Raw genomic sequence first — 19,712 nt, forward strand, 5'->3', positions numbered from 1 at the left:
GGAGTATGGAACTTGCCTCAGAGCTCCTTTTACATCAGTATACCCCGTTCATATGGCTTTAAGAAATAACCAACCTCCTCATAAACATTGCCTTCAGCATTATCGATGCTGTTATCAGCCTTTCTCAAAATTTTCAACACCACTGGGGAGCGCAACTGGCCCAAAATAACACGCCTCCATAGAATGCTGTGGCCTGTCTGCAGGAGCCCAGGAGAAAAATGTGTCATGCACAGCCGGCGGGCGAGGAGAATCGAGAAGGAAAGTGCCGCGAGGAGGAGAGTGTCACTACTTTCAAATTATCAAGGGGCCTTAACTGACACAAGGGCCAGAGGGCCGTCAAGGAAGGGATGCACCAGCCGTGAGGGGTCAAAGCACTGAGTGAAAAGACATGCGAAGTTTTTAAGTTGAGAAGTAAGGACACGAAGTCAGTTCCGAAACCTGACAACAGCCCACCCAGCTCATTGCCCACATACGATGATCAGCCATTTAAATGGCCTATTGATTTTAACGCGTGCATGGGGCCGAGCATGTTCCCGTGCAATTACCGGTTCAAGTGCGATGATAGCGGCATGGTGCATATCCATACAGGCTAGTTTGCTTCTGCGGTGCATCCATTTCTAATTTAGTTTGAATAAAAACATGCAACAAGCACTTCAACAAATGCGAAGTGCACCATGGTCTCGTGTCCGGGTGACACAGGCTTTTAGGGTTAGTGTTGTGATCATTATTTCAGACCATTACTAAGTGCGAACGACTTGCAATATTTGAGGGCAAAAAACAAGTCAACTTTTGAGCATTCAGCATGACCTTGGAGAAGCAAATTGCTACGCTCCCCCCTTTCATGATCTCAAGGAAACTGTCCAAGGCATGTGGAGAACTCAGATAAACTTTAGAGGCATATTTTTTATTTCAAATTATCAATATATTGAACTATTTCGTGATCCCCTTCGAATTGGAAAAATCTGGAATCGACTATATTACCAGGAGTGATACCAGGTGGTCTTGCTGCAAACACCTCATCACTATGGCAGACACCGTCGGCCCACTCGGGACTCAGGACGTTGGGCGACTGAACGCTGCTCTGCCGGGGGCTTCGCAAGGGTGGGCTGGTTCCCAGGTCAAAGTGCAGACGCTTGGCACCCACCACTGCACAGAACACACGCGTGCGGCAGGTCTCATCTGTTGCTCTGTTTTCGGAATTTGAATAGACACAGAAGATTGCTAGGGAGTGGCTGGTTTTTATTTATTTTATAAATAGTGCAATCACCATGCGGTGATTTTAGCAGGGTAAGCTTAATTAATACGACGGTATGTGCAGAAAGATGCACCAGGTTAATAATAATAATATAACTATTATAGAAATAGATACAAAGCATACAGGTCGGGCACACACAAGGCTATACCAAAGAACTAAAACACTGTCATGGAAACATGATACAGACTAAATAATGTCACTGTAAACATGATAAGAATTTAATGTTGGCGCAGAGACAACATTATATTTTAGCTGGTAGCAGTCCACTATTGTGCGGCGCGGGAAGAATGAATACTTCAAAGAGTTGCTACGTCAGGAAAAGGGAGTTATAGTGAAATTGTGTCTTTGCCGAGTAGTGCATCTAGACGAGAAGGATATGATCTCCATTATGTCAATCTTGTAATGCCCCTTGACTAGTTGATATAAGAACTTTAATCGCGAACAACAACTGCTTTGTGCCAGAGAAGAAAGATTAGCCCTTTTTAAAAGCTCTGTAACTGAAGTTCTTGTAAATGTGTTATAAATAAAACGCACGGCTCTTCTTTCTACCTGTTCTAGTTTGGCGATGTTAGATTTTATAAAAGAGTCCCGTATCTCTGCAGCGTAATCTATGCATATAATGAATGATCTCTCGTGGCATGCTTACAATAAACTTTGCGAATTATTAACAATGCATACCATGCCCTTGCATACCTATGCTGCAATTTTGCTGAAACACCAATCCATTATATTTAGCTAATTAGATTAATTAAATAGATCTAAACTTGATTATGCATCTGCTATCTGTAAATTGGGCTTCGCAGATGCCAAAGTATATGTCCAAAACTATTTAAGTCACTTTACTTTATTGTTGATGAGCAAAATGAGAACAACCTAAAAAGCGGGAGCCAATGCATTGACAAGTGGACTTGTCTTTTTCAAGGCGACATATGCTATATAGGTATGGTTATTCTAAAGGGGAGAGGGAGTAAAGCAGGTGGGCGAGGCAATGAATGAAGGTGTGTTAGCGGCGAGGGTGCAGAATTGAATAGAAAGGTGTGCTACCCAATGTTAGTGGAGGAATGTGAGGTAGCACTGGGTGTCAGCCGGTTGATGTGTCACTGCACAATCTTTTTTTTGTGGAAAGGGCCTGGACGACGAAGGGGGGGGGGGGGCATTATTGCTCTAGATGAATAGTTCTAGTAGAATTGCTCAAGCTCTCTTGTTACCGGACAAAAGAGAGCATGAACAATTCATGTAAACTATGGAGGAAACTTACTAGATAAAAAACAGCGCAAAGGTATTGGAGCTGCGGATCCACTCAAGAAAATTAGTTAAATGTGGTTTAATGATGCAAAAGTGGCTAAGGCTATGCTGCGCCAAACACGAGGTGTTTTAAAATCCAGTTTAGGAAGGAGAAAGCTGTGTTAATAATCTATATTTTATGTAAAAATCCAGTGTCGTTTAGAAATTTACGGACATCACATAATGGGACTAGTGTATCGCCTAAAATTACAGCAGGGTGCAAAGGTATGTGTAGTTGATATAATTTGTGCAAAAGTGTTGGTATGTGTACTTCGATGTGTGTACATGTTAGTAATATGTGCCTAACTGTTAGTGGCTCTTGACATTTCTCGCATGTTGGAGTGTCTTCTTCCGTAAATAAATAATTGTGTGTGAGGTGTGTGTGCCCAATGCGCAGTCGGCATAAAACTACTTCGATGAACTGCTCCTGATAATAACATGACTTCCACTCGCGAACTATGGGTTTAGTGAGATGTAGCTTGTTGTCGGCACAACCGTCCCATTCGTGTTGCCATTTTGCTGTTAAGGCTTTTCTAATCGCAGGGATGCTATCTTTATATTGTCACGTGGTAGTGACGGTGAAGAAAACAGCAATACGGTGGAATACAGAACTAGCTTTTATTGGGCGAACCTGTGCCAACAAAAACAGGCTACACTTATAGCACAACGATAGCGGCGAACACGGTCGGAGATTGTCGGAAATCTGATCAGCAGGTCAAGCGCGTCAGCTTTTATAGAGCAGTAGTCGAATGTTCCAGACTAATCGTTCGGACCCACGTGCCTTCCACAAAGTTCTACATCATTCGCGTCAGGTGATGAAATCAGATAACATAAGGTTCGGCGACAACAGAGAGCGGATAGAAGCATCGATAACTTTCCAGAAACTTCGGGTACATGCAGGCGCGTCCCACGCTGTGCGATTACATTTGTTAGGTGGCGAAACGTGGTTGCCCGATAAAGATAAGTACACGTGTCAATACCCCTCTCTTAAAAAGCATCGTCCCGATGCTACAAATATAAGAGAGCGAAACACAAAAGGACACTTATTAAACATAAGTAACAAAAGAACAAACAGAAACAAAGTCCAAAGGTCAGTTACGCGAAAACCCAAAGTTCATTAACGCTGGTAGTATGGCTTGAGTCGCACAACGTGGACCATTTCAGGTCGTGAGCGGCGCCGCTGTGATAGCTAAATGCCGTCTCGCACGACCTCATAGTCCAGTGCGCCAATTCATCGGATGATCTTGTACGGTCCGAAATAGCGACGCAAAAGCTTCTCGCTCAGTCCTCGTCGGCGTATAGGGGTCCAAACCGAAGCACGGTCACCGGGCTGGTACTCGACGAAGCGTCGTCGGAGGTTGTAGTGTCGGCTGTCGGTCCTCTGCTGGTTCTTGATTCGCAGGCGGGCGAGCTGTTGGGCTTCTTCGGCGTGCTGGAGATAGGTAGCGACGTCAAGATTTTTCTCGTCAGTGACGTGCGATAGCATGGCGTCGAGCGTCGTCGTCGGGTTCCTGCCATAAACCAGCTTAAATGGCGTGATCTGTGTTGTTTCTTGCACCGCCGTGTTGTAGGCGAAGGTGACGTACGGCAGGACCGCGTCCCACGTCTTGTGCTCGACGTCGACGTACATTGCTAGCATGTTGGCGAGGGTCTTGTTCAGGCGCTCCGTGAGACCATTCGTCTGCGGATGGTAGGCAGTTGTCCTCCTGTGACTTGTCTGGCTGTTTTGCAGAATGGCTTGCGTGAGCTCTGCTGTAAAAGCCGTTCCTCTGTCGGTGATGAGGACTTCTGGAGCAGCATGTCGCAGCAGGATGTTTTCGATGAAAAATTTCGCCACTTCGGCTGCGCCGCCTTTCGGTAGAGCTTTAGTTTCAGCGAAGCGGGTGAGATAGTCCGTCGCCACGACGATCCACTTATTTCCGGATGTTGATGTCAGAAACAGTCCTAACAAGTCCATCCTTATCTGCTGAAAAGGTCGGTAAGGAGGCTTGATCGGCTGAAGTAATCCCGCTGGCCTTGTCGGTGGTGTCTTGCGTCGCTAACAGTCTCGGCATGTCTTGACGTAACGGGCGACATCGGCGGTGCGGCCAGTAATACCTTTCTTGTATCCTCGATAGCGTCCGGGAGAAACTGAGGGGCCCAGCGGTCGGATCGTCATGTAGGGTGTGCAGTACTTCTGGACGCAACGCCGACGGAACAACAAGAAGGTAGTTGGCACGGACTGGTGAGAAGTTCTTCTTCACGAGTAGGTTGTTTTGAAGCATGAACGAAGATAATCCACGCTTAAATGCCCTAGGGACAACGTCGCTGTGCCCTTCCAAATACTCGACTAGGGCTTTTAGCTCCGGGTCCCCTCGTTGTTGTTCGGCGAAGTCTTCCGCGCTTATTATGCCAAGGAAGGCATCGTCATCCTCGTCATCTTGCAGCGGCCGGTCAATGGGGGCGCGTGATAGGCAATCGGCATCTGAGTGTTTTCGTCCGGACTTGTATGCTACAGTGATGTCGTATTCTTGTAGTCTGAGGCTCCACCGTGCCAGCCGTCCTGAAGGGTCCTTTAAGTTAGCTAGCCAACACAACGCGTGATGGTCGCTGACCACTTTGAATGGCCTGCCATAGAGGTAAGGGCAAAAGTTCGCTGTAGCCCAAACGATGGCGAGGCATTCCTTTTCGGTTGTAGAATAATTGCCTTCCGCTTTTGACAACGACCGGCTAGCGTAAGCTATCACATGTTCATGTCCATCTTTTCTCTGGACTAGGACAGCACCGAGGCCTAGGCTACTGGCGTCAGTTTGTATTTCGGTATCGGTGTGCTCATCGAAGTGCGCAAGTAGGGGCGGCGACTGCATGCGCCGTTTGAGTTCTTGAAATGCCTTGGCCTGGGGCGTTTCCCAATTGAACTCGACGTCACAATTAGTTAGCTTTGTCAGCGGCTCAGCGATGCGTGAAAAGTCCTTGACAAATCGCCTGTAGTAGGCACACATGCCAAGGAATCTACGCACTGCCTTCCTGTCGATGGGCTGCTGGAACTTTGCAATGGCAGCTGTCTTCTGCGGGTCGGGGCGGACTCCAGACTTGCTGATGACGTGGCCTAGGAACAGAAGCTCATCGTAAGCGAATCGGCACTTTTCTGGCTTCAGAGTAAGCCATGATGACTTGATGGCCTCTAGTACTGTTCCAAGCCGCCTAAGGTGATCGTCGAAATTTCCGGCGAAGACAACGACGTCATCCAAGTAAACGAGACAGGTCTGCCATTTCAATCCTGCTAAAACCGTGTCCATCCCGCGTTGGAACGTTGCAGGCGCCGAGCACAGTCCAAATGGCATAACCTTGAACTCGTAGAGGCCATCTGGCGTGATGAAGGCAGTCTTTTCGCGATCTCTCTCGTCGACTTCTATTTGCCAGTAGCCAGACTTGAGGTCCATCGACGAGAAGTATTTAGCATTGCAGAGCCGATCCAATGCGTCGTCTATCCGTGGGAGGGGGTATATGTCCTTCTTCGTGATTTTGTTCAGACGATGATAATCGACACAGAACTGCAGGGTTCCGTCCTTTTTCTTCACCAGGGCAAGAGGGGATGCCCACGGGCTTTTCGACAGCTGGATGATGTCATCACGCAGCATTACATCGTTTAGTTCTCTTATAGCTTCACGTTCTCGTGATGAAACTCGGTAAAGGCTCTGGCGGAGTGGTCGAGCGCACTCCTCGGTGATTATGCGATGCTTGGCGACTGGTGTTTGTCGAATCCTCGATGATGTCGAAAAGCAGCCTTTGTATCGTCGGAGCAGACTTCTGAGCTGCTGTTGCTTAACCACGGGGAGACTTGGATTAATGTCGTAGTCTGGTTCGGGAACCATGGTCGTCGGGGTAGATGCGGCGGAATCCGAGAGGACAAACGCGTTACTGGTTTCCAGAATTTTCTCGATGTACATGATCGTCGTGCCCTTGTTGATGTGCTTGAACTCCCGGCTGAAGTTTGTCATAAACACTTCAGTTTTCCCTCCATGCAGTCGAGCAATCCCTCTTCCGACGCAAATTTCACGGTCTAGCAGTAGACGTTGGTCGCTTTCGATGACGCCTTCTACGTCAGCAGGTGTTTCTGTGCCGACCGAAATAACAATACTGGAGCGAGGCAGGATGCTCACTTGCTCTTCGAGCACACTCAAGGCGTGGCGACTACGAGGGCTCTCCGGTGGCATCACTTTATCTTCCGACAGCGTTATTGACTTCGACTTCAGGTCGATGATTGCGCCGTGTTGGCCCAGGAAGTCCATACCGAGAATGACGTCTCGTGAACATTGTTGGAGGATAACGAAGGTGGCAGGGTAAGTCCGGTCATGAATGGTTATTCTTGCCGTGAGTCGGCGTGATGAGGTGTCCTCCAGCGGTCCGAATTTGAGGGCCTTCCCATGCAGTTTTAACTTTCTTCAACTGCACGGTGATGGGTCCACTCATGACGGAGCAATCGGCTCCTGTGTCCACTAAAGCGGTGACTGCGTGGCCGTCGAGAAGCACGTTGACGTTGGTGGTTCTTTGTCTGGCATTGCAATTAGGTCTTGGCATCAGATCATGGCTGCGTTGTGTTGAACTGAAGCTGGAACGTTGCGTCATCAAGTCGTCTTTCGTCGGTGTAGTCTTGGCTTGCCTACTTCGTCGGGACGGCGGCGTGTCGTTATGTCGTCGAGATGGTCTCTTCGTCGTCTTCATCAGCGGCGGAGGATCTTCGTCAGTTCGACGAACAGCAACCGCACCTCCATCAGTTGCTGCTTTTAGTTTTCTGGATATGGGCTTGCTGACCGGCCCCGGGCTGGGCCAGTGTATGGTCGGCGCTGCGGCGACAGGTAGCGGCCTGGTGATGGCGAACGGGACGGTCGTCGAGGGCTCCACTGAGTAGCGGCGAGGTAGTCGGCGATGTCACAAGGGCGTTCACCTTCCCGAGGGCGCGGTGCATGGACGGCAAAGCCTTGCAATCCCAGGTCGCGGTATGGGCATCGGCGGTACACATGGTTGGCTTCGCCGCAGTGGTAGCAGAGCGGGCGGTGGTCGGGGGCTCGCTTAATGTGCGTCTTCTTCGCGTAGCTGGCTGGGCGACGGGTGGGCGTGCTGGCGGCGGTGGACGACGGAATTGCGGCGTTACAGGGCCCTGGCGTTGTCGCCGAGGGGGACCTTGACGGCGGGCGACGCGGCGTAGGTCATCGCTTCCGGCTGAGGTTGCGGTGATCGTGGTTGCACCTCAGCGACTCCAAGCGATTGATGAACCTCTTCTTTGATGATTTCAGCGATTGGATCCACTTGGGACTGTGTCCTTGGGTAGAACTTCTGCAGCTCCTCCCGTACGACCGCTCTGATAGTCTCGCGTAGATCGTCGGTAGCCAGTGATTGAACCCCGGCGTAGTTTGTAGAGTTTGTGCGGCGATCGAATTGCTGGTTTCGGATCTCAAGTGTCTTCTCAATGTTCGTCGCCTGACAAAGAAACTCTTCGACGGATTTCGGTCGGCTTCTTACCATTCCGGCGAAAAGTTCCTCCTTTACACCACGCATCAGTAGGCGAACTTTCTTCTCCTCGGCCATATCCGGGTCGGTGTGGCGGAACAAACGGCTCATTTCTTCCGTAAAGATGGCAACATTTTCGTTTGGTAGCTGCACTCGGGCGTCCGGCATAGCTTCGGCCCTTTCCTTGCGCACGACGCTTGTAAAGGTGCGCAGGAAGCCGCTACGGAACAGGTTTCACGTTGTCAAGTTCGACTCCCTGTTTTCAAACCACGTTCTGGCGGCGTCTTCTAAGGCGAAGTAGACATGCCGCAGCTTGTCGTCGGAGTCCCAGTTGTTGAATGTCGCGATTCGTTCGTAGGTCTCCAGCCGTGATTCCGGGTTTTCAGTTGCTGCTCCATGGAAGGTTGGTGGGTCCCGAGGTTGTTGTAGGATAACGGGGGACGCTGGGGCAGCCATTGGGATTGTCTTGACCACAATCTTCTTTGTCGTCTCAGGTAGAAGCCCGTGCTCTGGGGGTAGTCCTTGCAGTCTGCGGCTAGCACGCTGGTCTTGGGCGATGTTGGTCCTGTCCTCGGGCTTCGGGCTTGGATCGCGGCTTTGCGGGGGCGTTCGATACATGAATGCACAAGCACCTCCACCAGGTGTCACGTGGCAGTGACGGTGAAGAAAGCAGCAATACGGTGGATTACAGAACTAGCTTTTATTGGGCGAACCTGTGCCCACAAAAACAGGCTACACTTATAGCACAACGATAGCGGCGAACACGGTCGGCGATCGTCGGAAATCTGATCAGCGGGTCAAGTGCGTCGGCTTTTATAGAGCAGTCGTCGAATGTTCCAGAATAATCGTTTGGACCCGCGTGCCTTCCACAAAGTTCTACACCATTCGCGTCAGGTGATGAAATCAGATAACATAAGGTTCGGCGACAACAGACAGCGGATAGAAGCATCGATAATTTTCCAGAAGCTTCGGGTACATGCAGGCGCGTCCCACGCTGTGCGATTACATTTGTTAGGCGGCGAAACATGGTTGCCCGATAAAGATAAGTACACGTGTCAATATGGAAGTGTTGTGTTTGTTATCCCTTTGTACGCTGCCATCGATGCACATCTATCAGCTGCTTCATTACCTGGTACCCCAACATGGCTTGGAACCCAGCAGAAACTAACTGATCTCCCGTATTTGTTAATTCCCACCATGTTTAAAATGTCTGCTATCAGGGGTTCACACTCAGATTTCAGATGTAGAGCCTTCAGTGTGCTTAAAGAATCAGTGTATATGACTGCATTCTTGTGTTTATTATTAATAATCTTTTTAACAACAACCCATATAGCATGGACTTTGGCCAAGAAAACAGAGGCGTGTTGTGGTAATCGAATACTTGTTTCCCAATTTTCCGTTATGGCCCCACACCCACATTTTCTTTTGTGTTAAAGCCATCAGTGTAATAATTCATGTTCTTTTGATATTTTTGCTGAAGAGCACGAAATTCTTGTACAATTTGTTCGTGTGGGGTGTCTTTTTTCTTTAGATGTGTTAACGTCCAGTCACATAACTGTGTGAAATTGTACCACGGGGCGACCGTTGTGGTTTTTTTGGCAATCTGGAGGACTTCATGAGGAATGTCACAATCCCGACAGTATTGCTCATACCGCAGGACAAGTGGCCTGATCATGTTTGGTTTATTTGTATAGTGTAAGCGTGAGTTGCATTGTGTGAGGATGTTGTAGCATATGTGTTGTGGGTAATGACTGAATTCTGAGTACGTAAGAAAAAGTGAGTAATGCTCAGTGCTGCTGTGAGGAGGGTTCATTACCCTCGTTGTATAAACTTTGAATAGGTGAAGTTCTGTAGGCACCACTTGCCAGTTGCAGTCCAAGGTTATGTACTGGATGAAAAGTTTGGATGTAGGACTGTCTCCCTAAGCCATAAACCATGGAGCTGTGGTCTAAAAGGCTACGCACAAGAGACCGGTAAATATGTAAAAGACACGTTCGGTCAGAACCTCAGTGCTTATGAGACAAAACTTTAAGGATATTCAGAGCTTTATTTGCTTTAATCTTTGGTGCTTTTATGTGAGTTAGGAAGTTAAGTTTGGTGTCAAAGGTTACTCCTAAAAACTTATGGTCTTGTTTCGCCGGCAGTATGGTGTCATTCAATTTTAGGACTGGATCGCTGTGTAGCCCTCATTTCTGAGAGAACAAAACAGTAACTGTTTTCTATGTGGAGAAAGGGAAACCATCTTTGTTAGCCCACTGTGTAAGTTTATTTATTGTTATTTGAAGCTGCCTTTCACAGGTTGGCAAATTTGAGGCGATGCAAGCCAATTGGAGATCGTCTACGTAAACAGAGTGCATAAGAGACGACGATATAATCTTATTAACTGAGTTCATTTTTACTATAAAGAGCGTCATGCTGAGAACACAGCCTTGTGGAACGCCATTTTCCTGCGTAAATGTATGAGAATGTACTGAACCCAGACGTACCTGAAATGTTCTATTAGACAAAAAATCACCCAGCCAATTCAGCATTTTACCATGGATGCCGAGGTCAGCCAGGTCTCTTAAAATTCCATATCTCCATGTGGTATCATAGGCTTTTTCTAAATCAAAGAAAACTGCAAGGCAGTGTTGTTTATGTAAAAATGCCTATCGAATTTTATGTTCTAGACAGACAAGATGGTCAATAGCTGAACAACCCTTTTTATATCCACAGTGGTGGGGGTCTATGAGGTTTCTTGATACTAAAATAAATGAGAGTGTTATATTGATAATGCTTTCATATGATTTTGCCAAACAGCTTGTGAGGGCAATGGGTCTGTAGCTGCTTGCGGATGTTGGGGATTTACTGGCTTTTAGAAATGGAATGACTACTATTGCCTTTTTCCACTCTTCCGGCATTAAACCAGATTCCCAGTTTATGTAGAAAAATTTAAGGAGAGCATCTACAGATGCTATAGATAGATGAGCCAGGATGGCGTAGTGAATAAGGTCATGACCTGGCGCTGTGTTTTTCCCTGCAGAAAGAACTCTGTTTAGTTCTTGTTGTGTGAGGGGGGAATTGTACGGTTCATTTGACGCTCCAGTAGTAGGCAGCTTCTGTTTTTCAGCAGACTGTTTGTACTGTAAAAATTCCTTTGTATAATTCCCGGAACTGGATACCTCACAGAAATGTTTGCCGAGTATATCTACCTGTTCTTGTATTGTTGTTTGTGTGTCTGTACTTGTAAGTAACGGTATTGTGTAAGATGAGTAATCTCCCCGAACCTTTCCAACCTATTCCCATATGCGTTTAGATGTGACTGAACTGTTATGGAAGATACGTATTTCTTCCACGATTTTTCTGCCTGCCTTCTGATAAATCGTGCCTTGGCTTTGGCCTGTTTAAAGCATAAAAGTTGGTATAGGTGGGGTGTCTTCGCAACTTACCTCAGGCCCTATTTTGAAGCTTTTTGTTTCTGTGCACTCAGGAGTCCACCAGGGAAAAATTTTTTTGCGCACAAGGCTGGAAGTTTGAGGTATTGCCTTTCCTGCCGCTGAAATTAAAACTGCAGTGAAGTTCTCATTAACTTCATGTTTGCAAAGTTCATTTAAAAAGACTTCTTTCTTCGAGTTTTGCATGTTTCATAAGAAGCGGCCAGTCGGCAAGATGCATTTTCCAGCGACGTGGCTTAGAGTTTATGGTAGGTAATGTAGATGATAGCTTGATAAATGCCGGCAAATGATCCCTTTCATATGAAGTGTCGAGGACTTCCCACTTAAAATCGCTATAGACAGACGGTGAGCAGAAGGCTAAATCTAGACAGCTAAATTTGCATGAGCTTGGTGAAAAATTTGTTGGTGAACCCAAGTTTAAAAGACATATGCTGTTAGACTAAATAAAATCTTCGATTACTTGCCCTCTTTGGTCTGTTCTATCGCTGCCCCAGAGGGTACAATGGGAATTAAAATTTCTTACTAAAGTAAAAGGCTCCAGCAACTGGTGTATTAGATTTTCCAGTTGTCTTGTAGTAAAATGAGTATGGGGTGGGATGTAAAGTAAACAGATGGTGATAGTTTTATCTGATAGAATGGTGTCAGCGACAGCCTCCAAAGAAGTATTCAACTGAGCATTTCATGTAAGGGTGTCGCCCTGAACGACTATGGCAACTCCTCCTGACAAACGGCTAGAGTGTTCGCGGTCCCTTCGGACAACGGTGAAACCTTTGAGAATTTTACTATTTTTTGGACCAAGATTCGTTTCTTGAAGACACACTGCAGCTGGCGAAAAAGTGTTGATAATGTCGTTGATGTCACCTATATTGTGTATAAGACCTCTGCAATTCCAGTGTAGAATGAAAGCCATGGTTGTAAAATGAAAAATGTACTGATGCTTGTGAACTTAAAAATTAAAGGTGACATGCGGTATGGAACAGTACACGTTTAATGGGTGGTAACCGTTCAGGTTACCTGTCCCTTTTTCAGTGCAGTTCCTTGTTTCTAAGTTCTTAAGAAGAACCTTGTTCTTCTTAGAGTGCTCACTGGAGCGCTATTCTTTTGGCATCAATGACGCCGGGGTTTTGGTATCGACATCCATCGCCTTCTCTCAGGCGCTGGACGATTAAGAGCCAGGTGCCGAGACAGGCGCCTCGGGCCTTGGCGTTCTCTTTAGTCTTGGGACCTGCGGAACAGCTGTCTGCAGGGCCATCTTGGATGATGGTGGAGCAGCACTAGCTGCTGCCACCGAGGGGGCGGATGGAGTTGCTACAGGATCACTGACTGTGACCCCGGTAGACTCCTGAGACCAATCTGGTGCTGCCCCCTGCCACGCCACATTGGCATAGCTTATTTGAGGTAAGAGTGAAAGCCTCTTCCTTGCTTCGAAAAATGAAATCTCTTTTTCTGTGAGAGCAATCACTTCCTTCTCTTTCTTCCAACAGCATATGCTGGAATACGCTGGATGATCCCCTTTGCACTTTACACAGCGAGGGGGAGTGTTACAGTTTCCAGATGGGTGATCATTGGCACTGCATTTCACGCATGCTTCTTTGCCTCTACATGATTGTGATGCATGGCCGAACCTGTGCCATTTAAAACACCGCCTTGGGTTCGGTATGTATGGTCTGACATTTATCTTTAGGTATCCTGCGTCGAGAGAGGTGGGGAGAATACTAGTACCAAATGCGAGGGTCACATGTTTGATGGGGAGTTGTTCATTGTTTCTTCGGATTGTAATTTTTTGCACTTTGATCACATTTTGTTCTTGGAACCCCTCAAGGAGTTCCTGGTCACTCAAGCTGGGAAAATCTCAGAGATAACGCCCCTGCAAGTGTTTAAAGGGACACTAAAGTGAAAAATGATTTCTTCTGCATCAGTAAATTACCGTTCTACAACACCAAAAACACCACTCTTACAACGATAAGACGTTTGGTAAGTAGAAAAAGCGCAAGAACGAAATACGGGTGGCGACGCCTACTTCAGTTCCCGCACCTGGGGGCTGTGACGTCTTGGATTTTGATGGCATCTTCTAGGGCCTACTAATTACATATATCGGTACAGATTGGCTACATTGTGTTATAAAGGAACCAAATATTAAACATGGCAAGTTTCGGGAACCTTTATTCAGTCAACGCGGCCCTAATGCGAAAACATACTTTGGAATCCCCGACGTCACGCTGACGTACCGGCGCAGGGGTTTCGGCGCGAAATTCAAATACTGATACTTGGACCTTAATTTTCTCATCTAATAATCAAACTATTGTTTTGAAATGACTGCCTGCAAGGTTCTAACACAATGGTTCATTAGTCTAAACTGATTTATAGTTTCGCTTTAGTGTCCCTTTAATGAGCGATGGGGAGAAATTGTTACTTTGATTTCACCAATACTGGCGAGTTCGGACAGCTTTTGCACTTGTTCTTTGTTCTTCAATTTAATTAACAGGTCTCCGCTGGTCATTTTCGAGGCTTTGTAGTCTTTTCCAATTTTTTCTATGAGCTATTTCGCCACCAAGAAAGGGGATAGCTTACGCATACTTAGAGTTCCTTCACTATGCAAGACGTGGTAACGTGGAAAGTTGTCTAGGTTGGTTCAGAGGGCAAATTGAAAGGGTGCATCGGTGCGGCCTTTTTTTCAGAGGCCAATTTGGAAGTCGCGGGAACGCTTCTGCCATAACATGGTTTCAAAATTTAGCGGCGGTGGTCCGCTACCACCGCCCACCACCAAGCCCAACAAGGGGACGCTACAGGTTCTTAGCAACCTGCACATGCCAGCTATGCACCGCCACTATAACCTAATGCATATAATCAAGACTGGATATACTACACACAGTTAACCCTTGCCGCCAGAAAATTCGGAAGTAAGAAGAAGTGAAAAGAAGACAGGAAAGATGAAAAGGCTAGAGAGAAAGATGAAGATTGAAGAAGAGGACAGGAAAAGGCGACTGCTGGTTTCCTCCAGGTGGGTCAGTCTGGAGGTGCCTTCTATGTGAAGCCGAGGCCAAAGAGGTGTGTTGCCTCTGCCAGGGGGCCTTAACAGTCCAAACACTCACAGGGTGTCTACCAAGGTGACATTTCCAAATTCCCTGAGTTTTCCAGGTTTTCCCTGAGTGCCTTTGCAAAATTTTCTGAGTGATGCAGAACTATGTTTTAAGTGAAGACGGGCTGAAACCATATCACCCGATGCTGTCACTCTCTAGTAAGCATATAAAAAAAACGACTTAATTCAATTTGAATACTAAGGAGTAGTGTTTATGTTATTAAAAAGGAGACTATAAGGGAGGGGTGAGTAAAATGCACAGCAAATAAAATGTCTTAAAAATATTGCAAATGGAGTTTGACATTCTCAAATACTAATAAAAAGGAGATGCATACAGAAGCAAATATTTCTGAATATCAGCTATTTCTATCAACTGATAGCAAGCTCAGTGGTATGGGGCCCGAACTTCGTCACCATTAAGATTCACTCTCAAGAGCTCGTAAGTCAATCTCAACTGTCCTGGCATACTCTCAGCCCGCGCACAACGCCTCAGTGTTGCGTTTCACTATTTTAAAGAGTTTATTTTGGTTTGGATGAGGGACACCTGCATCTCGACATCAGCCAACCCTTTGTTTTTCGAGCTCAAGCTCCTTCAAAATGGCGGCAGCGTGCTTCCTTTCCCATTCAGTCCTCAATGCGTAGGTCTTTTCTGTTCTTGTCCTCCTTTCGCCACTCGTTAGCACCACAGACCATTTGAAGCATCTTCTTGGTCAGTTACACACAGTCCACGTCTAATTATTCAAACTCCCTAGGGGCCATGAAAACGTCCGAAAAATGGGCCAGTTGGAAAAAATAAATGCATGTCATTTACTGCCAGTGGCGTAGCAACAGGGGGGGCCAGGGGCCCTAGGTGCAAGAGGCCAGTGGGGGGGGGGGGGGGGTGTCATATACGCCTGAAGACACCCCTCTTTCCGCCGGCTTGACTGGGCGCAAATGGCAAAGAATGCTCCGGTATCCAGTAGCCCGAGCTCATGCACCCGATGTGTTGCACCGCAGAATTGTCAGCTGCAGCTCTATCAACACCCCACGAAATAACTGCACGAATGTGCGGGCTAAAAAAATTTAATTCGCGAAATGGTCGCTAAACTACTCGCCTTAGCGGAACGTTTCATGTGGGGTTCGCTCGTGCCGCGCGTTCATGCTGGGAGCAGGCGTCGCTAAATGTACAGTCGGGCGTTGTAAGGCGTTGAGACTCTTGGGCCCCTCTTCCATTCAGAACGCGCAGCGAACAAAGAGAGCAGCAAGTCCTCCACCAACCAGGTTTACGGCAAAGCATTCGTTGAGAGCGATTTTGCATAAGTGCGACCAACAAAAGTCGCGAATGGGATTCTCTGGATTGTCTTCAGACTCGGTTTGGCCGAAGAGTTTTGCGGCATATGACTCGACAGGCTTTACTCGCGGGCCCGCCGCGATGTTCGGCTCACTTTTACTTCTCCTCTCCCGCTCGCTCCGAGAAGCCGCTGCGAAACCTGCCATTATGTTTCACGCTTTCCTTCTTACCCTCGAAAGTTTCAGAAAACTTTTGTTGTTGCGTGACTTCATGTTACAAGTACAGTGTCTGCATCAGCTGGTGGGCTCGGTGGCTGTGCCATGACACAGCCTTCTCATCCACTGACTTTCGCAATGCAGGTACTCGTGACTACCTTCGCCTACGTCTTGCCAGCATTCTTCAACGTTTCCTCGGTCGTCGTACCACAGCTGGAAATGCCGTTCTGCAACGGGAACTACGGAGCCCTTGTTTTGAGCGCCTCGGAAGCGTCGACGAAAGCCATGCTCCCCCACTGGATCCTCGACATCGGACGGAAAGCACAATCGACAGCGACAACATCGTTCCTGCCAGCGTATAAAGAGCACCGCTTCCCGCCTGCGCTTTGTGGGCTCGGTGGCTGTGCCATGACACAGCCTTCTCATCCACTGACTTTCGCAATGCAGGTACTCGTGACTACCTTCGCCTACGTCTTGCCAGCATTCTTCAACGTTTCCTCGGTCGTCGTACCACAGCTGGAAATGCCGTTCTGCAACGGGAACTACGGAGCCCTTGTTTTGAGCGCCTCGGAAGCGTCGACGAAAGCCATGCTCCCCCACTGGTCCTCGACATCGGACGGAAAGCACAATCGACAGCGACAACATCGTTCCTGCCAGCGTATAAAGAGCACCGCTTCCCGCCTGCGCTTTGTGGGCTCGGTGGCTGTGCCATGACACAGCCTTCTCATCCACTGACTTTCGCAATGCAGGTCAGTAAACCATGCTGCCTTTTCGCTAAAAAAACTAACAACTACTGTCTGGTACAGCTGCCGAGCCTGCAGTGTTGCATCTGTGTCGCTGGTGAATGTTTTGGTGTTATGAAATCCCTCCTGCTCTTGTCGGGCGACATAGAGACGAACCCTGGTCCTGACAAATTGGACCGTGTTCTTGCTAAGCTGGAGACGTTGTCAACCGGCCAGGATCAAATAATAACCGATGTACAGGACCTTAAACATCAGATGCGTTCTATTGACACAACTATCTCTGATTTGAGCAAGCGCGTAGCAGATCTAGAAAGTGTTTTCCAGGGTATTTCAACTTTCAAAATTGATCTGCAGTCTGCCCAATCTGTATCCGCTAAGACTGCTGCTCTTGTTACTAACCTTGAAGCTCGGTTGGATGACGCCGAAAATAGGTCACGCCGCAACAATTTGATATTTTATGGCCTTTCGGATTCTAATTCGCGCGAAACGTTCGTTGAATCGGAAGAATTGCTAATCCGCCATTGTCGTGACAAATTACGCATAACCTTGGACCCATGTCAAATTGAGCGTGCACATCGTCTGGGCCGCTACGAAGGTGGCCGTCAGTGGCCGATTATAGTTAAATTTTTGTCCTGTAAAACAAAAGAAACTGTCCTCTCAAACGGGCCCAAGTTAAAGGGCACCAATTTTAGCATTGGAGAAGACTTTTCCCTTCCAGTTCGTAAAGCACGCAAACACCTTGTCGCATTTGCAAAAGCAAAAACCGGACCGTTCTCCCTGCGATACAAGACTTTGTTTCTCGGAAAGAAACGCTACACTTTCGATGCCACCACAGAAACGGTTACGGAAATAGCATAGCGCTTACCTCGCCATCGTCACAAACCTAATCTGTGCGATACCGCCCCTCGAGAGAATATTTGCCTCTCGGTTATCTACACCAACATACGCAGCCTGCTTCCAAAGAGCGATCTTGTGTCCAGCCTCGTGTCTTCAACGGGCAGCAACCTGCTCATCTTGACAGAGACCTGGCTGACTGATAACATAAGTGACGCTGAAGTTCTTTGTAACCTACCTAACTTTAATCTTTTCCGCACTGATCGCACAAACTCTCGAGGGGGTGGCGTCCTTATTGCTACAAGCAATAAACTACAGTGTTCCCACGTAAACATCTCATCAGACCTCAAAATATTATGGCTCCTTTGTCGCGCCACACCAGTATCTATATTAATTGGCGTTTGTTATAGACCCCCTCACAATAGCCCCGAATTCCCCCGTAAATTTCACAACATTTTAAACGAACTTAAAACTAGACACCCTAAGGCACACATTCTTCTTTTTGGGGATTTTAACTATCCTGGCATAGATTGGTGTGCCCCTAATTATCCTATTTTTAGACAGGATGAATCCCGTGAATTTATGGATGTCTGCTTAACTTTTAACCTAGCCCAACTAGTAACCCAGCCTACACGCATCGCCGGAGATACTGCTAACATTCTTGACCTCATACTATCTAGCCACCCCGACAGCCTGAACACTATTACTTATCTCCGTGAAATCAGCGATCATAAAGTCATTCATGCATGCTTTAAGTTCACCCCAATAACAAAAGCAACTTGCCAAAAAACAATTTCTCTCTACAACAAAGGAAACTATGAGGCCTTCAACGCAGAATTGGAGGCCTTTTTTCCATCATATCAGGGGTCATTTGATGAACAAGACATCCACACAAATTGGTCAATGTTTAAACATAAAATGAATGAATTGACTAATAAATATATTCCCAAATGCAGCTTCCGCGCTAACCACCACAAGCCATGGTTCACCAAGACACTGGGAAGATTAGAAAATAAAAAGAAACGCCTTTTCCGTAGTGCTAAACTGAGCAGAACAGACTGCGCATGGGAAAAATATTACGCTGCTGAAGAGGCGTATTTGGTCGCAGTAAAAAACTCTAAACATTCCTTTTACCACATCGATTTGCCAAACATACTTACAGATAACCCGACTAAATTCTGGCAGCTTTTAAACCCCCAATCTTCGCGCGTTGTTACCCTGACTGACGATTCTGGACGTGTTATTTCAGACGTTGAGTGCGCTAACATATTTAATTCTGCTTTCGCATCTGTATTCACCAAAGAACAAAAACCACCCCCCCTCATGACAGCCTGTGACCCCACAATCGCAATGCCAGCCGTTACATTCTCAGAAACCGGCATATCCCTTCTTATAGATAAGTTAAAACTTTCTTCATCTACCGGCATTGATGAAATCAACACAAAGGTCTTAAAAAACACTCGCCACTCGTCTACCAAGTTTTTATGCTTGCTATTTTCGCAGTCCATTTCTACAGGTATCATACCCCACGACTGGAAAGTGGGGAAGGTCGTCCCAGTCCACAAGTCCGGTAAAAAAGATTCACCACTTAACTACCGCCCCATATCACTTACCAGCATACCCTGCAAGCTCATGGAACACGTCATTTACTCTTTAACAATGCAGTTTCTGGACTCAAATAATTTCTTTCACTCATCACAGCATGGATTTCGTAAAGGTTACTCCTGTGAGACTCAACTAGCCATTTTCGTTCACGACCTGCATGCCAACCTTGACGCTAATCTCCAAACCGACGCAATCTTCCTCGACTTTGTTAAGGCATTTGACAAGGTACCCCATAACCGCCTATTTCTGAAACTTTCCAGCCTAAACTTGCATTCTGACATACTAGCATGGATAAAGGAATTCTTGACTCACCGCTCCCAATCAGTCATCATTAATAAACAAATGTCTAACTTACTACCAGTTTCCTCAGGGGTACCCCAAGGATCCGTCCTTGGGCCTCTTTTGTTCTTAATTTATATTAACGACCTACCTCAGAAATTAGATTGTCATATTCGGATGTTTGCCGACGATTGCGTTATTTACAAAACAGTTACTGACACCTT

At 47.0% G+C, this 19,712-nt stretch overlaps 2 protein-coding genes across 11 annotated transcripts in view; one reads left to right on the forward strand and one right to left on the reverse strand.

Annotated features, from left to right (window-relative positions):
- Positions 1 to 16,619, forward strand: part of LOC142573305 (uncharacterized) — a 140,530-nt gene extending 123,911 nt beyond the window's left edge. The window contains exon 3 of one of the 2 annotated variants that reach the window (XR_012826299.1): positions 16,172 to 16,190. Coding sequence is in view for 1 of the 2 variants with exons in the window: in XM_075682972.1 (XP_075539087.1) it covers positions 16,172 to 16,389 (218 nt within the window). In the remaining variant the exon portion in view is untranslated. Of the gene's footprint in view, positions 1 to 16,171 lie in introns of both variants that reach the window. The other variant, XM_075682972.1, reaches the window with a different exon arrangement.
- The window catches only part of gwl (serine/threonine-protein kinase greatwall), a 619,920-nt gene that overhangs the window by 202,118 nt on the left and 398,090 nt on the right, over positions 1 to 19,712 (reverse strand). For all 9 annotated transcript variants that reach the window (XR_012826296.1, XR_012826297.1, XM_075682969.1 and 6 more), the window contains one exon: positions 982 to 1,146. Coding sequence is in view for 7 of the 9 variants with exons in the window: in XM_075682969.1 (XP_075539084.1) it covers positions 982 to 1,146 (165 nt within the window). In the remaining 2 variants the exon portion in view is untranslated. The remainder of the gene's footprint in view (positions 1 to 981; positions 1,147 to 19,712) is intronic.

Source organism: Dermacentor variabilis, chromosome 2, assembly GCF_050947875.1.
Source record: "Dermacentor variabilis isolate Ectoservices chromosome 2, ASM5094787v1, whole genome shotgun sequence".
NCBI lineage: Eukaryota > Metazoa > Arthropoda > Arachnida > Ixodida > Ixodidae > Dermacentor > Dermacentor variabilis.